This window comes from Anarrhichthys ocellatus, unplaced genomic scaffold (assembly GCF_004355925.1).
Source record: "Anarrhichthys ocellatus isolate YVR2014 unplaced genomic scaffold, GSC_Weel_1.0 scaffold44, whole genome shotgun sequence".
Taxonomy (NCBI): domain Eukaryota; kingdom Metazoa; phylum Chordata; class Actinopteri; order Perciformes; family Anarhichadidae; genus Anarrhichthys; species Anarrhichthys ocellatus.
Window position 1 is genome coordinate 1058227 of NW_022280074.1, and position 16684 is coordinate 1074910.

General features: G+C 42.1%; 1 protein-coding gene across 6 annotated transcripts in view; it reads left to right on the forward strand.

Annotated features, from left to right (window-relative positions):
• The window catches only part of cfap74 (cilia and flagella associated protein 74), a 60688-nt gene that overhangs the window by 24411 nt on the left and 19593 nt on the right, over nt 1-16684 (forward strand). For 5 of the 6 annotated variants that reach the window (XM_031868700.1, XM_031868705.1, XM_031868703.1 and 2 more), the window contains exons 19-23: nt 51-160; nt 2163-2285; nt 2392-2513; nt 8503-8631; nt 14092-14179. In XM_031868700.1, the coding sequence (XP_031724560.1) occupies nt 51-160; nt 2163-2285; nt 2392-2513; nt 8503-8631; nt 14092-14179 (572 nt within the window). The remainder of the gene's footprint in view (nt 1-50; nt 161-2162; nt 2286-2391; nt 2514-8502; nt 8632-14091; nt 14180-16684) is intronic. The other variant, XM_031868704.1, reaches the window with a different exon arrangement.

Genomic DNA, 16684 nt, shown 5'->3' on the forward strand with positions numbered 1-16684 from the left:
TGTGTGTGTGTGTGTGTGTGTGTGTGTGTGTGTGTGTGTGTGTGTGTCAGAGGCTTCAGCTACAGGTCCAGAAGTTATTCCTGAGACTTGTGTGTCCACCGATGTGCATGTCCAGATGGACCAGAGCCACTCAGACTCCGGTGACATAAGTCTAGGAAATGTAAGTATTTGGTCCTATTGTAAAATACTCAGTTACAGTAACACAATTGATTTGGTGATCCCCCTGACCTTTCATCTACTAACATTATTATTGTCCAAGAATTTAGTTAATGACCAAATCCCTGCAAAACTAATGACAGCCTCAGCTGTACTTTGTGTTTAGTGCTAATTTACAAATGGTCGCGTGCTAACATGCTAAAATAAGAAGGTGATCATGGTCAACTTAATACCTGCCAAATATTAGCATGTTAGCATTCTCATTGTGAGCATGTTAGCATGCTGATGTTAGCATTCAGCTAATGGTACTTTGGCAAGTACAGTCTCATAGAGCTGTCAGCATGGCTGTAGACGAGGATTGCCAACTTTCTCACTGCCAAATAAGAGACAAAAGGGAGCGAGCCACGGTGCTGCTCTTGACTGACTCAAGCAGTCTGTTGTCCTTTTTTTCACGGCCAGAGAGAAGTCCCTCGATGACAAGTCAGGGTTCACATATATTTAAAGTTCCTTTTTCTCGAGTCTGACCATTTGAGAGAAAATCTTCTCTAAAAAGGCATTTGAGCCTGGCACGCTGAGGACAAAATCCTGGACATGATGATCAAGTTGGTGTTCCCTATGCTTTGGAAAAATGACCATCCACCCAACAAAGCACTGTTGAGCTTAACAAGACACTCATTGCTGTTGTAGCTGAGTCCGTGTTTAATCATATGGTACATATTGGAGGCTTCGTTTTACTTTGTAGATGTCATAAAGAACATACCGATATTGCTTGCTTCTTCAGCTAGTGTGGCCTCTTTGTATATTTCTGTGGAAGCATATTAGGTCATGCTCACCTTGATGGCTAATTGAAAATTCTCGTTGACATAAATTACTGAAGGCTTTCTACCAGTCACTGCTGACTGGTTTAACCAACATTTTTGTTTGGATTCCTATTATTTGTTGTAGCTGCACAGTCTTTTCTTTTGTTCGTTTTTTTCCATATTGGCACATGCCAAATCGCCATTATCATTTTGCAGGAATACATATGTAAATACTGTATATACGACTGAATGATCTCTCACCTGTGACGTGATTAACACATGATCTGCTACTGCTGTTGTACCAGATCTAGGATCTATAAGAGTGTCGTCTGCTGATCAGAGTAGAGTAGCAGTCAGTACAGAACAAGGAAGGTCCAATACGGGACAAACCAATCTAGCCCAACATAAGGGACGCTGCTAGCTGTTGGTATGCCAATGATCCTATTTGGAGATATTGGCTAGATGAATGTCTTTTAACAGATCTAACACAACAATATCATTATCAAACTGGACTAGCAGAGAGACGCTCGGTCTGTTTCTGAAGAGACAGACTATTACTGTCGACGATTTTTTCGCCTCTCTGTCTTGTTTTCAGCATCGATGCTGTGTGTGCCTTGTGGCCCATGTGAAGTTCTGGAGTTGTTCAGGGTTCATTACGTCTCTCTGGTGGGGGGCTAATGGTGCAACGCCTCTCCCTCTGCGCTTGTTCTGGCTGTGTTTGTGTGCTGCATGTCTCCCTGGATGCCTTCCGCTCGGTTATTGTCAATTTGATTGATACTTTCAAATCGTGCGGTTGAAGACTTGTGTTTTAAATGGCAGATTATCCATCAAGCTATCACGGTCCCACAGTGTTGAGGCAGTGGCTGCACGAATGGCTCCCTCCTCTCTTTAAAGGCTCCCACCACCTTGGTGCTTTTGCAGCTGAGCAGACGATCCACACCGCTTTTCGGTGTAGTTTGATTGCATGCCATTTAAAGTTGCACTTCTGAGAGATTTCCAGTTCCCCTACATGGGTAGAAATGGTTTTGTGTCGTGGAGAAAAACGGTTAAACTAAAGTGTGCCCTGGTCTGACTTTGTGTTTATTGGGAATGTCCTGTAGATATACTGGTCTTTTTACTTTGTTTTGTAGAATTCTTTTAGAATGCACCAATTATTATTTACAAAATCCAATGTTTCCTGGTCCTGTTTGATGTGCCCTCCCTCAGGTTAGAGAAGGGGAGATTGGACCCTTTGAAAGCCTCAAACTGGAAGTTGTTTTCACTCCAACCATTCCAGGAGAGGCCAAACTGGACTTCCACGTCAAATTCTCTGACTTAACCTGCAAACCAGTAAGACACAATATCATATCAGGGTAGTCGTTTTAAAAGTTTACAGCGCAATAAATTTCATATTAGCATCATTTCATGCAAACCATTTGTGATTGCAAACAAACAGATACCCATCCAGGCGAGGGGTGTCGCAGTCAGTGTCCCTGTATGTGTGGTTCAGCCGTGCATTGACCTGAAGATCTGCATGTTCGACCGCCTCTATCAAGACAGTATCATGGTCCAAAGCAGGTTGGTCCCAGAACCTGAGATGGCTGACAGATTTGTCATATATGTAGACACCTTGATGCAGAAATGTTGTTGCACAGCTGCACTGTGGTTCTTAGAAGTGTATTCATGTTCGTGGTCGGCTCGAAATCAAAACCCAGAATGTAACGCGCGAGGCGTCTTAGAGAATCCACTCAACAATTCACTGATTGTGTCACTTAATTAAGTCTGTACAAACAGCACTTACAAACCTAACATGTTGCACTACTGTTTGTGTTCTTCTTCTATTTCTTGATGAAGCAAGAAATCCTTACAGTACAGTAATAACACCTTTGTCAAATAAAACACAAGTTATTTATTCTTTAAATCTGAAGTAAATTAGGATGCAAAAAACACAAGCAAAAAACAATTATCTGCATACCTCGTTAGCTCATTTTCTATGACTTACTAAACACCAACAATACGTGTAACTCAATAGAGAAAAGTCCCTCTGCCCTTATAATTGAACTAAACTAGTGTTCTATCCCTTGTTGATGTCCAATTGGTTTACACTTCAGAGTAGAGTGAGCCACTCGCACAAATGTCTTGTTTAACGACCTTGTTTGAACAGGCAACGCATCAAATTAAGAGACGCGAGACGACATTTAATACCATATTAGTGTCACATTAACTAATCGTCTGGTACTGTTGGAGACATTGGATCAAGGACAAACATAGTGTGCCAAGAAACTGTACAAAGCCTTATTTCAATTCCATTAGTTCTCAAGGTGATGTGCACGTTGCAATTAAAAACGCATTGGCATTGGTATTATTAAAGGACTAGTCCCAGATTATGAGACCTGGGGGTAACCCCTTTATTTTACAGGTCCCTTCTTTCCTAATCATTTCCTTTAAATTAATCAAAATCCCTTTTTTTATTTTAGGATCTTGGACAAGCGTACTAATTTGGTACTGATTATAACAAAATGGAATAGGTGCACTTGGGGAGTTTATTTGAATTTGTAAGAGTGAACCAGGGAGTTCTATAGTGGTTGCATAATATAATCTTTGTTTAAACATTTTTATGTTCAACTCTTCATATTAATTATAAATCAGTTACTTTTGTGGAAGTTATTACGAAATCGTATTCGCTGCAAGGTGCCCATAAAAGAAAGTTGTATCTTTGTAATCAGTGTTTATGAGTTGTAGTCATGCTAAAGATGAGTTCATGTTCACCTGCATGAACGTTGACAGCAAGGACACAAGAAAAAGAGTCGCTGTCAGTTTGGGATGGGCTGTTTTTTCATGTACAATTGGAGCAGATGGTCCACAACCACAACGCGCACACACACACACACACACACACACACACGTACGATCGTTTCCCAAAGGAAACAGCACAGTATCCACCAATTGTTCATTTTTCCAGGACTAGTTTTATCTTTTACAGGCAATTTACTTAAATGAGACCGACACATTTTCCACCACAGGTGCAGATTCAGACCTCTCTATTGTAGTCAGCATCCAGGTACAATTTAGCCTTTGTAGACAGACAGTTGGGGCATAGCCATGTATTGTAAACCATTGGGGGAAACAAATACCATAGCAAAGTTTCCATACGATACCTACCAACACCACCCAACTATGAATTTGTTTTTATTTCTATGCCAGTGAACAATGTCATTGTGACAATCATTACCAATGGTTTGTCAGAGCATCATGAGGCATTTTAAAGAGATCTAATAGCTGCTGTATTATTTGTGGAAGCATCACAAATATAAACTGTAATGTAGCAATGTGTAATGTGTGACTGCACATGCCAAACAAATGGATGGTATTGGCAAAGGGGGAAAGCGGTCACAAATCCAAGCTCATTAGAAGGGACAGAGAGGCCAAAAATAACTGCAGACTTGTTTCTGCTTAAACGTCTTGAACCAATACATCTCGTGAGAAAAGTAAAAAACGATATCACCTTTTGAAGATGTATTTACTCTATTATAAAATATTGTCAATGTCTGTAAACATCTTCTATCCACAACTTTCTGGATATATGACAGCAACAATACTGAGGTAGTTTAAAGGCAAGAGTCCCTTGTGACTCTGGTCCACCCCGATTTGAGATGTCAGAGTACTTCTTAGTGCCTCTCTGACATCATGCTGGCGTTTAATGTCGTCAATCTCAAAAAGTTTTTTTTTTTGTTTTTTTTTAAACAGACAGACCTTTTGCTTTTAAAGTTGTAATACTTTAAAAGCAGTGGCATCTAGTGGCGAGGTTGCATATTGCAACCAACTGAATGCCCCTCTGCTCAGTCCTTCCTTTCAAAGACTGAGGTAACGTGAGCCGCTGAGTGGTATCGCCATTCGCCTCGCTCAGATCGCGTCGAGAGCTATGGTGGCCTTCAGGTAGAGCAAAAACGTGAAAGGCTCTTGCTTGAGCCAGTGTTTGGTTTGTCCGTTCTGGGCTTCTGTAGAAACATGGTGGTGCAACATGGCGGACTCAGTGAAGAGAGTGAACAATTTAAAGTTTCAGGTGATCATATGCTGATGAAAACATAATTATGAATATTATATTCCATTTCTGCTAACAGATCTCCTTCAATTCAACACACTGTATCTTTAAGAGTAAATGCTTTACCATGAATTGGTGTTATCTAATGTTGTAATATTGAAAACTCTACAGCTCAATTTTCACAGATAAAGACGTGAAAAACTAAACGTGGGCAAACTAAAAGCATGTCAGAAAAGGCCAAGTCAGTATATGTCATTACCACAGAGTGCGTATTAAACAGTCTATTATAAAGTCATTGTGGGTATTGTCTCATGCACCACATCTGGTAGAAAGTAGAAGAAGAGGATAGTGAAGTTTGTAGTGTCAGCGCTTTTCACAAGTTTACTGAAAACGCAGTGTTTCAGTCATAGACCTTCATCAGGCATATTGACAACAAATTGCTAGGTTATTATAATGAGCTACACATTAGGCTGTTAATATTTAAGAGGCCGCCTTGAACCCCTCAGCCCAATGAGATTACTGCAGAAGTGTGCGGTGCTTGTCGTAATTCCATTTTATTTGTTGTCATGCTTGGAAACATCCTTGGAATAGAGTTTGGAAAGTGGCACAAACTGCTGATGTAGCACGCTGGCTTATCTGAATGCAATACTAAAACTCCCTCACGTACTCCGTCTCAGCCAAAACAGACATTTTCACAGAAAACCGGCTCATGGAAAATCCCTTAAAAGTGAGCTGGCCCAACATCAAAGTGTCCTAACTGCGCTCGGAGCCAAGTATTGAGAGATTCAACAAATGTGCGGACATAATAAAATAGAGATGCGTTGGCTGATGAATGTTCGTAAACATCCAGATGATGCAAGGGGCCAAAGCAGTAAGCCCACATCCCCACAATCCTCTTTGGTCCATACAATAACGCAGGACAAACGGTAAATCCCATGGTGATTATGGATGTGATACATTATGATGCACACACTCTGTAACATTTGCAGGCGTGCCGGCCACCACATAGCCAGTCATTGTGTCCCATGAGGGGGGAGGGAGTACACGTGTGGGGGTGAGGGATTTGTGACAACTGCCATCTGGTGCGCTGGCACACCAGCACATGTGACGATGACAGCATCAGTGTTAACGGCAGCTTTTAAAGTAAAAAAAAAAAAAAATGTTGTTTGCAACAGCAAACCATGCAACATGTCACTCTGCCTCCAAGACAGTAATTTGAACACAAAATAGCTTTTCAGGCTTTTTTTGGGGGGGGGACAACAAGAGAGCCGCTGCTTTCATCATGCAATTTGTCACTTTTCCCTTTGAGTAGATGAGTAGATATCCCACAAGTCCTCCTTAGTCTCTGACAGATTTTTCAAGAGACCAGCACAAAGCATAATTGAATGTCTCTCTTGTCTGTGAGCCAGTGATTTGCATATTACTCCTACTAATTGAAAGATTTTTTTAAGAGACTTTAAAATGCGCAGTGTTTGGTTTTTTTTAGCTTGTGAGCCAATGATTGGAATATTCTACAGACGGTTGGCAGGGTTTTTCTTTTTTTTTTTTAGTTCATTTCAAACAGGGAGCCTGGACTTTTTAAACCCTCCTCCACTGGCTCCTGCTGGGGAGTTGAGCATTCCTGCCCAAATTCTGGCCACAAAAACACATTCAACCAGCTTTTGTTCCTTCACAAAGCCTTCTGTCCTGGTTTCTCTCTGTTCACTGTATTTCTAAAATGCCTACCGTGCATAATGTGCTGTCCAACCTGTGTCCTGTGTTGTTTTGGCAAGAGGGAATGTGAGTTTGTTGTCGTCGTTGTTCGGGGCCGTTTCTTCTTTTTTATTTTGGGGATAATAGAACCGTAGTTGCTAATTAATAACCTTGGTCTTCCAGTTGGTTATTTTGAAATATCTATCGTATAAAGCAGACAGTGCTGCATTGTGGGGGACGGTTAGAAGGCTTGGTGTCCCATGAGGCTTTGCAATACAATATGTGGTGTAAGCAAGCACAGTCACCTGGCCCGTCTAAGAAAAGGGAAGAGGCGCTACTGCTGCCGTGGGCACTCAGCGTGTAGACTCAACATGAGCAATTTCTCTGGAACATGTGCTGACACAATTGCCAAGAAACCTCAATGATGATTATGAGTGTCATTATCAATGTTGCTCTGACAAAGTTTTTTTTTAGGAATATTACAGAGGCAGTGTAATAGAGAGAAAGGGGGATGAAATGCAGCAAATGCTCCAAAGTCTGTCACAGTGAAACTCAAACGAACCCAGGAAGGGAATCACGTCAAGCTCAAGGCTTTGTGAATTGGGGGCATTGTCATGTTGTAACAGGAAAGAGGCCTTGCATTAAAATGGCACTAAAATGGCCCTTAATTGGAACCAAAGGGCCGACCCCAAACCATGAAAAACAACCCTCGTTCAAAAGTAGACAAAAGGGTGTTAAGGGCTTAAAAATACAACATATAAACTGTAAGACAATCTTCTTTGAGATCCATTTATTTAATCATCTAACACTTTGAGAAATTGTTTTTTAAACCGGCGTCTCTTTTAACATGTCTACGACCAAATGAAACAAAAATATTAGTAAAATGTGATGGTTACATAGTCATGATTATTACCCTGAGGAAGCAAATTATGTGAATTGCTGTGAAGTGACCTTTAAATCATTAAACATTGCTTCAGTAATAAACTGGTCGCAGGCAAAAAAAAAAAGGATCAGTTAAATGCCCCTGTTAATTAAAATGCCTAATTTCCCTAAATGATTATGTACCCATGAATACTCCTCCGAGAGCGATTTGAAGGTTATCATTTGGCCGGAATAAAGATAGCGGCTTAATATCCCCGAGTGTCCCTGAGAGTCCTTGCCTCGGGGAAACAACCATCTGGTTGACCTTGCTGTTCAAAGTGGGTCATTCCATTTGAGAGGGGAATCGAAAGGGTTCCCTCAATCTATTTGGCCACAGCTCGCTCATCGCTCACCTTTGTATCGTTTGAGGATGAAAGCAGACATGGCAAAATGTTATCGCTGTATGCGCATATCACCTCCAGCAAACAGAGGGATTTTTTTTTTTCCCAGTGTGTTTGTACTGTCATCGTTTTATGAAGCTGTTATGAGTGTGGGCTGTGGTTGGACGTGTTGGAGAATTCCCAAGGTGAAGAGCCATTTATATCACAAGCTTCGGCTGTAACTGAGGCTCGTGGCCACAGGCGCGACCATCTGTTGAAGCTCCTGGAAAATTGGGTCACCGGATTGAATTGGACTTGGGGTACATCACTCCATACGAGGCAATTTCTGTGTCACTCAAACAAAAGTATTGTCTGTACCGCGTTTACCGTTTGAGATTGTCATCGTGTCTTTTGCGCCACCTGATAGACTGCTAGTGTCGGCATCATTTCCTGTGCATTATTATTGCCTCAGCGATATACTGCTTGTGAATTATTTAACAGGGCGGATCGCCCTGGATTAGGTGCATTTTTAAAGGAATGTACTGGGTGTGTTTAGTAGTAAGCTAATACAACCATATCTTTTGCATGACAGAGCCAGCACAGCCCTGAAGCTGACCTTTGAGGTGTGCCCGGAAATGAGGAAACACATGGAGATCCTTCCAAAGACGGGCTTCGTCCAGGCCCAATCAAGCTTCAACGCCCAACTCAAGTTCCTGCCGAGGTAAGAAGGGACACACAGAGGATGCAATGATAATGGAATCACTGGAGCATTCATCATCTTATTTCGGACCATAACCTTGTTAAGATTCGATCAACCTTCTGTGAAAGTGCAAACTGTTTCAGAGACTTGTCATATGTTTTGAGCCAGGCTTGCGGTTTTGTGACTTCCCAGCCTCTTCTTCTTCTTCAGCAGAGAAGAAACATACAGTTTTCCTGTTGAGCAAAAAATGCTTTAGATTGTAAATACTATTCACAGAACAGTCTGGTTAAAGTGCTGATGGCGGTAGATAGAGATGTAGTAGTACACAATACACCATTATACCACATTCTTTGAAATATAGGTGTTAACTAGAACCATAAAGGGTTCTTTGGCTTGTTCCCATGGGAGAACCAAACCTAAAGGGTTATACCAAGAACCTTCTGGAAAAGGTTCCACCCAGAACCCCCAATGAGAAGTTCTACAGAAAAACCTTCTATGGTGTAATGGTTTTGCCCACAACCCTCTTTGGAAGTTCCATCCAGAACTTTTCCACCTCCTCAGGGTACCAATTAGAACCCACCCAGGAACTCTCCCGTGAGCCCTTTAGTATTCAAAGGGTTTCATCGAGAAACCCCCCCAGGGTTCCTCAACAATCATGGTTCAAAATCACACTTTTTTTTGGGAGTGTGTGTGGGCTGGAACACCCACGCTTTTAACAATCCTTGAAGAACTCTCTCTTCCAAAACGAGCTCTTTGGATGAAAAGTCTTACAAAGAACCCTTAAAGGAAAACCCTTTAAACTAACTATTCAATTTCTGATCAAAAGGATATTATCGGCTGGATATATCTTTCACTAGTTCACTACAACTGATAGCTTACGCTTTTTAATAGAGGCGAGCTGTGGAGTCCTACAGATGTACAAATGGCAACGATCTATAGCCAGTCAATGGCCAGCGGGTATATAAGTGTTGCTTCCACATACCTGCACTCTGAGCGCGATGGTAATGGTTTCTAATGACTTTGAAGGACACGGTAATTCTTTCCACAACAACACAGGCTCTATATTTAGACGGAGAGGCAGGAGTTGAACCGCAGTGTGAATGCCAGGAGAGTGGACGGGGGACCCCCAGGGCAGATATGAGAGGCGTGTGCAGTATGTAAAAACCCAGTGTGGGCGCTAGTATTCTTCTGCCCACCCTCCTGTTATTTTCTCCCTTCACAGTTCAGCAGCTTTGCGTATTGATGGCTGAGAGGATATTGATGTAAAGCAATAATAATAATGACAACAGGAGGATATTTTTATTCACACATGACAAAGGTTGGGGCATGCAGTGGTCATCGTTCAGCAGGGGGGAAAGTGGGGAAATGTCAGTAATCTGCCTTAGTGAATCAGCAGAGGTTTTAATGCGAGGATTAGAGTACAGCATTACTCGCACTGCTGCTGAGATGGTGCAGCGTTCGCAAGCACTAACGCAGCTACAGCTACCACCCCCTCCCTACTCTCTCCCGATCACACTTTTCCTCTCCGTCTCTCTCTCTCTCTCTCTCTCTCTCTCCCCCTCTCTCTCTCTCTCCTGCGCTGTCTTCTCCCACTCTCTCACACATACTTTCTCGTTTGCTTGGCCTCTCACCTCCTTGCTTAACTATACTTCTCTCTCTTTGCCTTTCTCAAATTATCTCCACAGCGCTCTTATCTCCGGGCTCCTCCACTTCCCCTCTAACTCTGCATCCATTCTGCCTCTCTCCGTTACTCTCAAACTCCTCTCAGCCCTCTATGCATCCACCAGCCACCGCTGCTTATATGCTGACCCCGATTCCGCTTACGTAACCCGAGACACCAGACCCAGTTCCCCGCGCTCTCATTATTTGCTCTGAAGTTTATCTTATCTTGATCTTATTTTGTAGATTAGATCTATAGATTACGATGACGTCGGACTCACCGAGTTGGCCGAAGAGTTGCTTTTTATTGTGCTGGTGAAGGAATCTTTCAGGCTTTGAGGATGCTGTAAATACCTTCCGAACAGAATGGTTGTTTAAATCCATTCTGTGTTATTAAAACATCATCAGGGATTATTTTTCAGACAAAACTAATGCTTTGCTCAGCGACTCGAATGTAAGGATAATACTGAGAGACTCATGCTGGGGCTAGGTGAGCACAGTGCTGTCGAAACCAATAGAAATAGTGGCCAAAAGCTACGAATAAAAAGATCAGAATTATGCTTAAAGATGCCCTAAGTATCCTCTACCTGTCCTCCACCTGCACGGAAGAATTCACACCATGGCCATGTTTCCTGCACGTCAGCAAGCTTGGTTCCTACATGTCTCGTCTCTGTTTGCTTTTGTTTTATGCAGTGACAGTGTGTCATTTAAATTGGCACTGCCAAGTCCTCCTAGCCAAAGCCTGTGATTGGATTTCCAAATCCTCATTAGCAGCACTGCCTTCACTCACTGTTTCATCCACACACACACACACACACACACACACACGGATGCGCGCACACACACTGTTAAATCTGGATTCAAAATGACTCACAGCTTTCATTCTTTACACAGGTGTTTCGCTTCTTGCCTTCCCTCCTCTGGCTTTTGGGAGAGGGTGAGCACACTCTTGCTTCGAGCTCTGAAGGATTGTGCGCAACCTGCCCACATCTTTCACCATCTTCCCTTTGCTTCATCCCTCTCTGCCCGTCTTCCTCCACTTTTATTTGTCACCGTGCAACCCACATGTTTCTCTCCCATATCCAGAGCAGTGTTCTATTCACTGCATAATACCCCTCTCAACAACATCAAGGCCAGTGGTTCACACGTTTCAGATCCTGTGCAGCCAAGAGGAATTATATGAATTAAAATGGACACCGACAGGCTAATATTCTAAGTGAGTTGCCGTTGCCTACATTTAGCCCGATACTGTGCTCGTGTCAGCCAGTTTCTGTTTTAGAAATGGGGTTATTCTGTTATTTTGCCCTTCTCAGTCGACACTGAAGTTGTGCTGGTGGTCGCTTCGAGTGTTTTTCATGATAACATGAAGAAACATGGCGCTTTAAATGTCGTCGGCTTACAACAACCTCTACAGTTGAGTCGTGCTCATCCGCACTTGTCCGTCACTTTTTCATGGCTGTTCGGTAGCTAGCTATGGAGAAAGGTTACGTGCCTGTCCCTGATCCCGCCAACAGAGCTCTGATTGGTCAGCTGATTTCTCCAATCGGGGGAAACAGACGTCAAAACAGACTTATTGAAATCGCTGAACAAATGGAAGGTGTTTCACATCACCACATTTAAACCATTCCCTTTAACCTGACTTACTTTGGCTAGGACGTTTGGCTTTAGAATATATTAACTTCTGAGACAATAGAGAAAGACGTACTTTACTTTCGAGGAACAATAGATCAGCTTCTTGGGTCAAGTGAAACAGTCGGCATGTAGACAGTTTCAATCTGGCACACAAGACCAGACGAATCATTTTAACCTGATGACATGATTATTTGGATAGGATTGCTTGAATGAACGGTTTTAGGTGTAATCCCTGAAGAGCGAGGCAATGTGCCCCCCCCCCCCCCCCCCCCCGGCAGTTCAGGCTGATAAAAGGGAGATTACAAGGATGATTTACTACAGATTACACCAGACAGCTCGACCAGTACTTTCAATTGAGAGTTCACTACTCACAGTAACGGGAACTTTAATAATGCTATGAGTCGCAAACATTTTTTTTCTGATTACCATGATTTTAAAAACATTTTTTCACAGTAATTTATTGTGTTTTTTGCCAATACATTTCCCCATATAGTGGAAAATCCCTAAGCCTCTTAGTCTGTTTTGTAAGCCTTTTCATCATCACTTTTTAATGGTGATGAAATCCAAGCAGCAGTCCATACCGAAAAGGAATATGTACTTATATATTGAATTTGACCCCATCGGGTAAAAGGAATTACTACAGCAGCCACTTTCCTAAAATCAAACGCTCTTAAAGTTTCCTGATGTCTGAAATATGTCTGAGTTTTTTTTTTTATCCTTGCCCTCGTCCTTTCGTCTCGTATCTTTTCTTTGACTTTCCAGGTTTTTAAGGAATGCACAACGAGATAAAATAGATATCTCGGTGTGCATTCGAGACACAGAGAGCAAATTGTACTCTGTCCTCTACTAATCTCAGAAGTGTCATTAAAGTCTACGAGTGCAGTGTCCCTTTGGCCGATTGCTTGGCCCCTGGTGTTGCTTGCAACTTTCTCCAGAACCGCTCATAGAAACAACTTCACACTCAACAGTGCACTTCCTCGGGCCCTCAGTAATACATCCTGCAAGTTTCAAGTCAATCAGATTGTCAGTTGTCGAGAGACATAAAGGACAGACAGACAGATTGACAGAGGCTCTTTTCATTTTAGTTTGATGGAGGAGAATTGCTTTTGGTCGAGGCTGTGCGGATAATCTGGCTCCAGAGAACAAAAGCACCCAAGTAAATCTGTGCAGGACACCGACAAATCTGAAACCCCATCCATCCGCAAAATTCATCCCGAGCATATGGTCCTGGCGATGTCCCACCACGCTTTACCACTCTGCCCTGCCAAGCTCAATCAAGAGTGACTCTCCAGCAGCGACGTCTTCATTGGTGTTCATTGGTCAAGCTGAAGCTGCGGGGGGTGGGAATATATATAATATTTTTTGTTTTGTTAGTCCTCATAGCAAATGAGGAGATTTAATGTTGACTTGAGTTCTAGCTTTTGAGTCATGAAGGGTGTTTGAGTAGAACAGCGCGTGCTTTGGAAGAAGTCTGGAGAGCCTTAAAAACCGCTGACATTTACAGCATTAGCTCTCAAGCCTTCAACCAGCATTAGGAGCGTCGAGGAGGAAAGAGAGAAGACAGTTGATCCTGTAGGAGGGAAACGGGGGAAGGAAGAGCAACGGGATAGCAGGGGAACAAGAGAAAGGTGTTGGGAGAAGGAGAGAGAGAGAGAGAGAAAGGGAGGAGGCGGGGGCGGATCTGAGACATTTGACCACTGTTTACATGATAATTAACTATACATGCGGTGTTTGTGCTATATTGAAGGACCTGGAGTTTTTACATAAGCCTGTGCATGACTACCGGGCCTCTTTGAATCACACTTACGTCTCCCATCACCATGGCTACAACCTACAGTAGTGTGGAGGCGCGCTCTGCATCTCTTCCTCTGCTTTCCCTGGCGAGCCGATCCTACAGCCGTGGGTTAAAGTGAAGCAATGGTTCTTCAGGGTCTGAATCTCACTCTGTCTTTGAAGAGCTCGACAGTGGCTCGTGGCTTTTGACTGATGTATTGAGAAAGGAAAAAAGAAAAATCGCAATTATTAAAATCACTGATGCGATCGTGCGTTTGTCGCAAAACCTCCTAATTGCTGCCTCTGCTCTTTTCTGTTCCTGAGCAAGATGCAAAACATCAAATGTTTTTTACTTGTAACTTTGCATAATATAGCGTGTGTTCTCACAGTGTACCGGCCTGTTCTGCTCTCTCACAGAAGCTCCTTATCCAAAGACGCCAAGAAGCTGTTTGACAGCGACACGGGAGTCCTGGAGGTTCCTATGATGGTTCAAGTGGCGGGCCAGGTTTGTATTATAGTAACACACTGCAGTCTGTTTCGCAGTAAACCTCCCTGTGATCCCGAAAACACACTGTCGTTATCGTGCATTACGGGGCTCGTGCCCTACTTTGTGTCTCTCACAGAAGCAGAGCCGCTGAAGGTTGTAACCTATTTTGCTGGTAACAAGCTAAAATTATCTCCCACCCCCCCAAAGGCCTAGTTACTCCATGGGCGCTAATACGCCAAGCATAAAGGTTATCCCAACTTGTTTCACTGAGAATCTCTCTGGAAGACGCTCAAAAAGGGAAAGCAAAAATATATGTGCTCCCTTCTTATTCCAAGGAGTACATATTAAGTGCTAACATTTATTTTTATCATATATTTATTTATGGATGTAATTATTTGTATTATATCCCATCCCTTTCAACATGGTGTTATGCTTACAATCGCTTACCGAATAAAGAAAGCAATTACTGGTCCCTACATTTATGGCATATAACGTACCGCATAACATTTTTCATATTTGACATGTGCTTAACAGAATATAACACATGAAACATGGCTACACTCACATACTTTAAGTTATTCATGGATTCAAGGGTAATTTTCAGCATGTACATGAGCTGCCGTTGCCATAGATAATACGTAAACAAACAACAAAGTGGGAAGAGTTATCACATCCTGGGTGTCTCTGGTTCCCAGGAATACAGGTCTGGATCATTTGCAGCACAGATGATGTGAGATGTTGAATCATCAGTACAAAAGATGAGCAGCTGCGTTCTTTGATAAATGACAAAGGCCTGTGTGCGTGAAAATGTAAATGGGGAAGATAACTGCTGCTCTCGCGGTGCGTTTTATGGACCAATTTAGTTACCTGCACTGCTAAGGACCGGCGGAAGCTGAGGATGACACATTTTTAGAAAACTGATGAATTCGATTTTAGATTCTGTGTTACTTTTGAACTTTTTGGAATCAGCTGATTCCACTTGATACAATCTTACAAATTGAATGTTGTCTTGATGTGATCATCAAATCTCAATATCCTCTTCACAAGGTCCAATTTGCAAATTGAAAACTTTTGAAATATGAAAATATGGAGCCCTTAAAGTGGAAATTAAATTCCTCACAGCAACTGAATCCACGTCAGCTTGTCAGCAGCAGCCTTCATTAAAAACCACAGAGCAGCTGCTTAGACATTGGTGTTGCACTGATGCCAGTCCTCTTTCTAAATATATCTAAATCTGGTCCGTCTTCTTGCCAAATCTTCACCTTCCTCTCCCTCAGTATCCAGACTCTATACCAGGACAAGGAGAGGAGAAGTGTGTGTGTGTGTGAGTGTGAGTGAGCATGCCAGGAGCACAGGGCCTCCGGCTGGGGGCAACAGCTTTGGTGCACCACAGGAGCATCCTGGCCCAGTCTTTGGCCCAACACACACACACCCACCCACACACTGTCGTTTGGCCACCAGACGTCACAGCAGCCAGGAAAGCGATGGTGCAGAGACCAATAAACAAGGTCATCTGCTGAGCACTGACATGATTCAAGACAACATTATCTTGAGGAAGAAAAATACACTGCTCACAAGTATACTTAGTTTTCTAATCGCACATGATAAAGGAGTGATAAAGGAGTGTGAAGGCTGATGATACTCTATATTTGAATGTTCCATAGAAAGACCAAAATCAACGAATGAATTGATTCTACCAATAAGTGTTCTCTGTGCATCCACAGATCGATTGAGCTTATTCCTCTGTGACATAGGCCTTTAATTGTAAACAATTACAAACGCTTAATGACCGTTAGCACAGACACACAGTCAATCTCACCTACATTATGCTGCAGTAAATACTCACTAGCACAACATATATAGTAATTAACAGAGTCCCCAAGAAATGCACAACTGTATGAGTAATGTTTGCTAAAATCAATACAATACAACACCCTGCTGTTTTAAAGAATTATTTCGCCTTTTTTTGAATGAAATCCTATTTGTTTAGGTGTTTAAAGAGTTACCTCTTGGCTGAGGGAAGAACATATCGTTGGTGGAAGTCATTTAATGGGGCGTGTTGATGATAAGAAAAATAAAGAATAACACTAGCCTTGCATTGCATGATTGATATAAAACTAATGCATTTATAAAAAAAATAATAACTCAGGAGAATGGCAATGTCACAGATAATGAGTTTCTTGGGTTGGTGCTGAGATTTATCTCACTTTGAACGTATACTTTGGAGTGCGTAGTCACACACACACACACGCGCGTCTTGCATCTCAACTGCTCAGTGATGACTGGTGACTTTATGCATAAAAGCATTGCCCAATTAGGGGACTCAAACATGAATTTCATTCATTAGATGAGCGCATATATTCTATTTTTGAAAACCACAGACTTAAGATGTTTTTTTAAATATATATATATGTATACATGTGTATATATATATGTGTATATATATATGTATATATATATATATGTGTGTATATATATATGTATATATATATATGTGTATATATATATGTATATATATATATA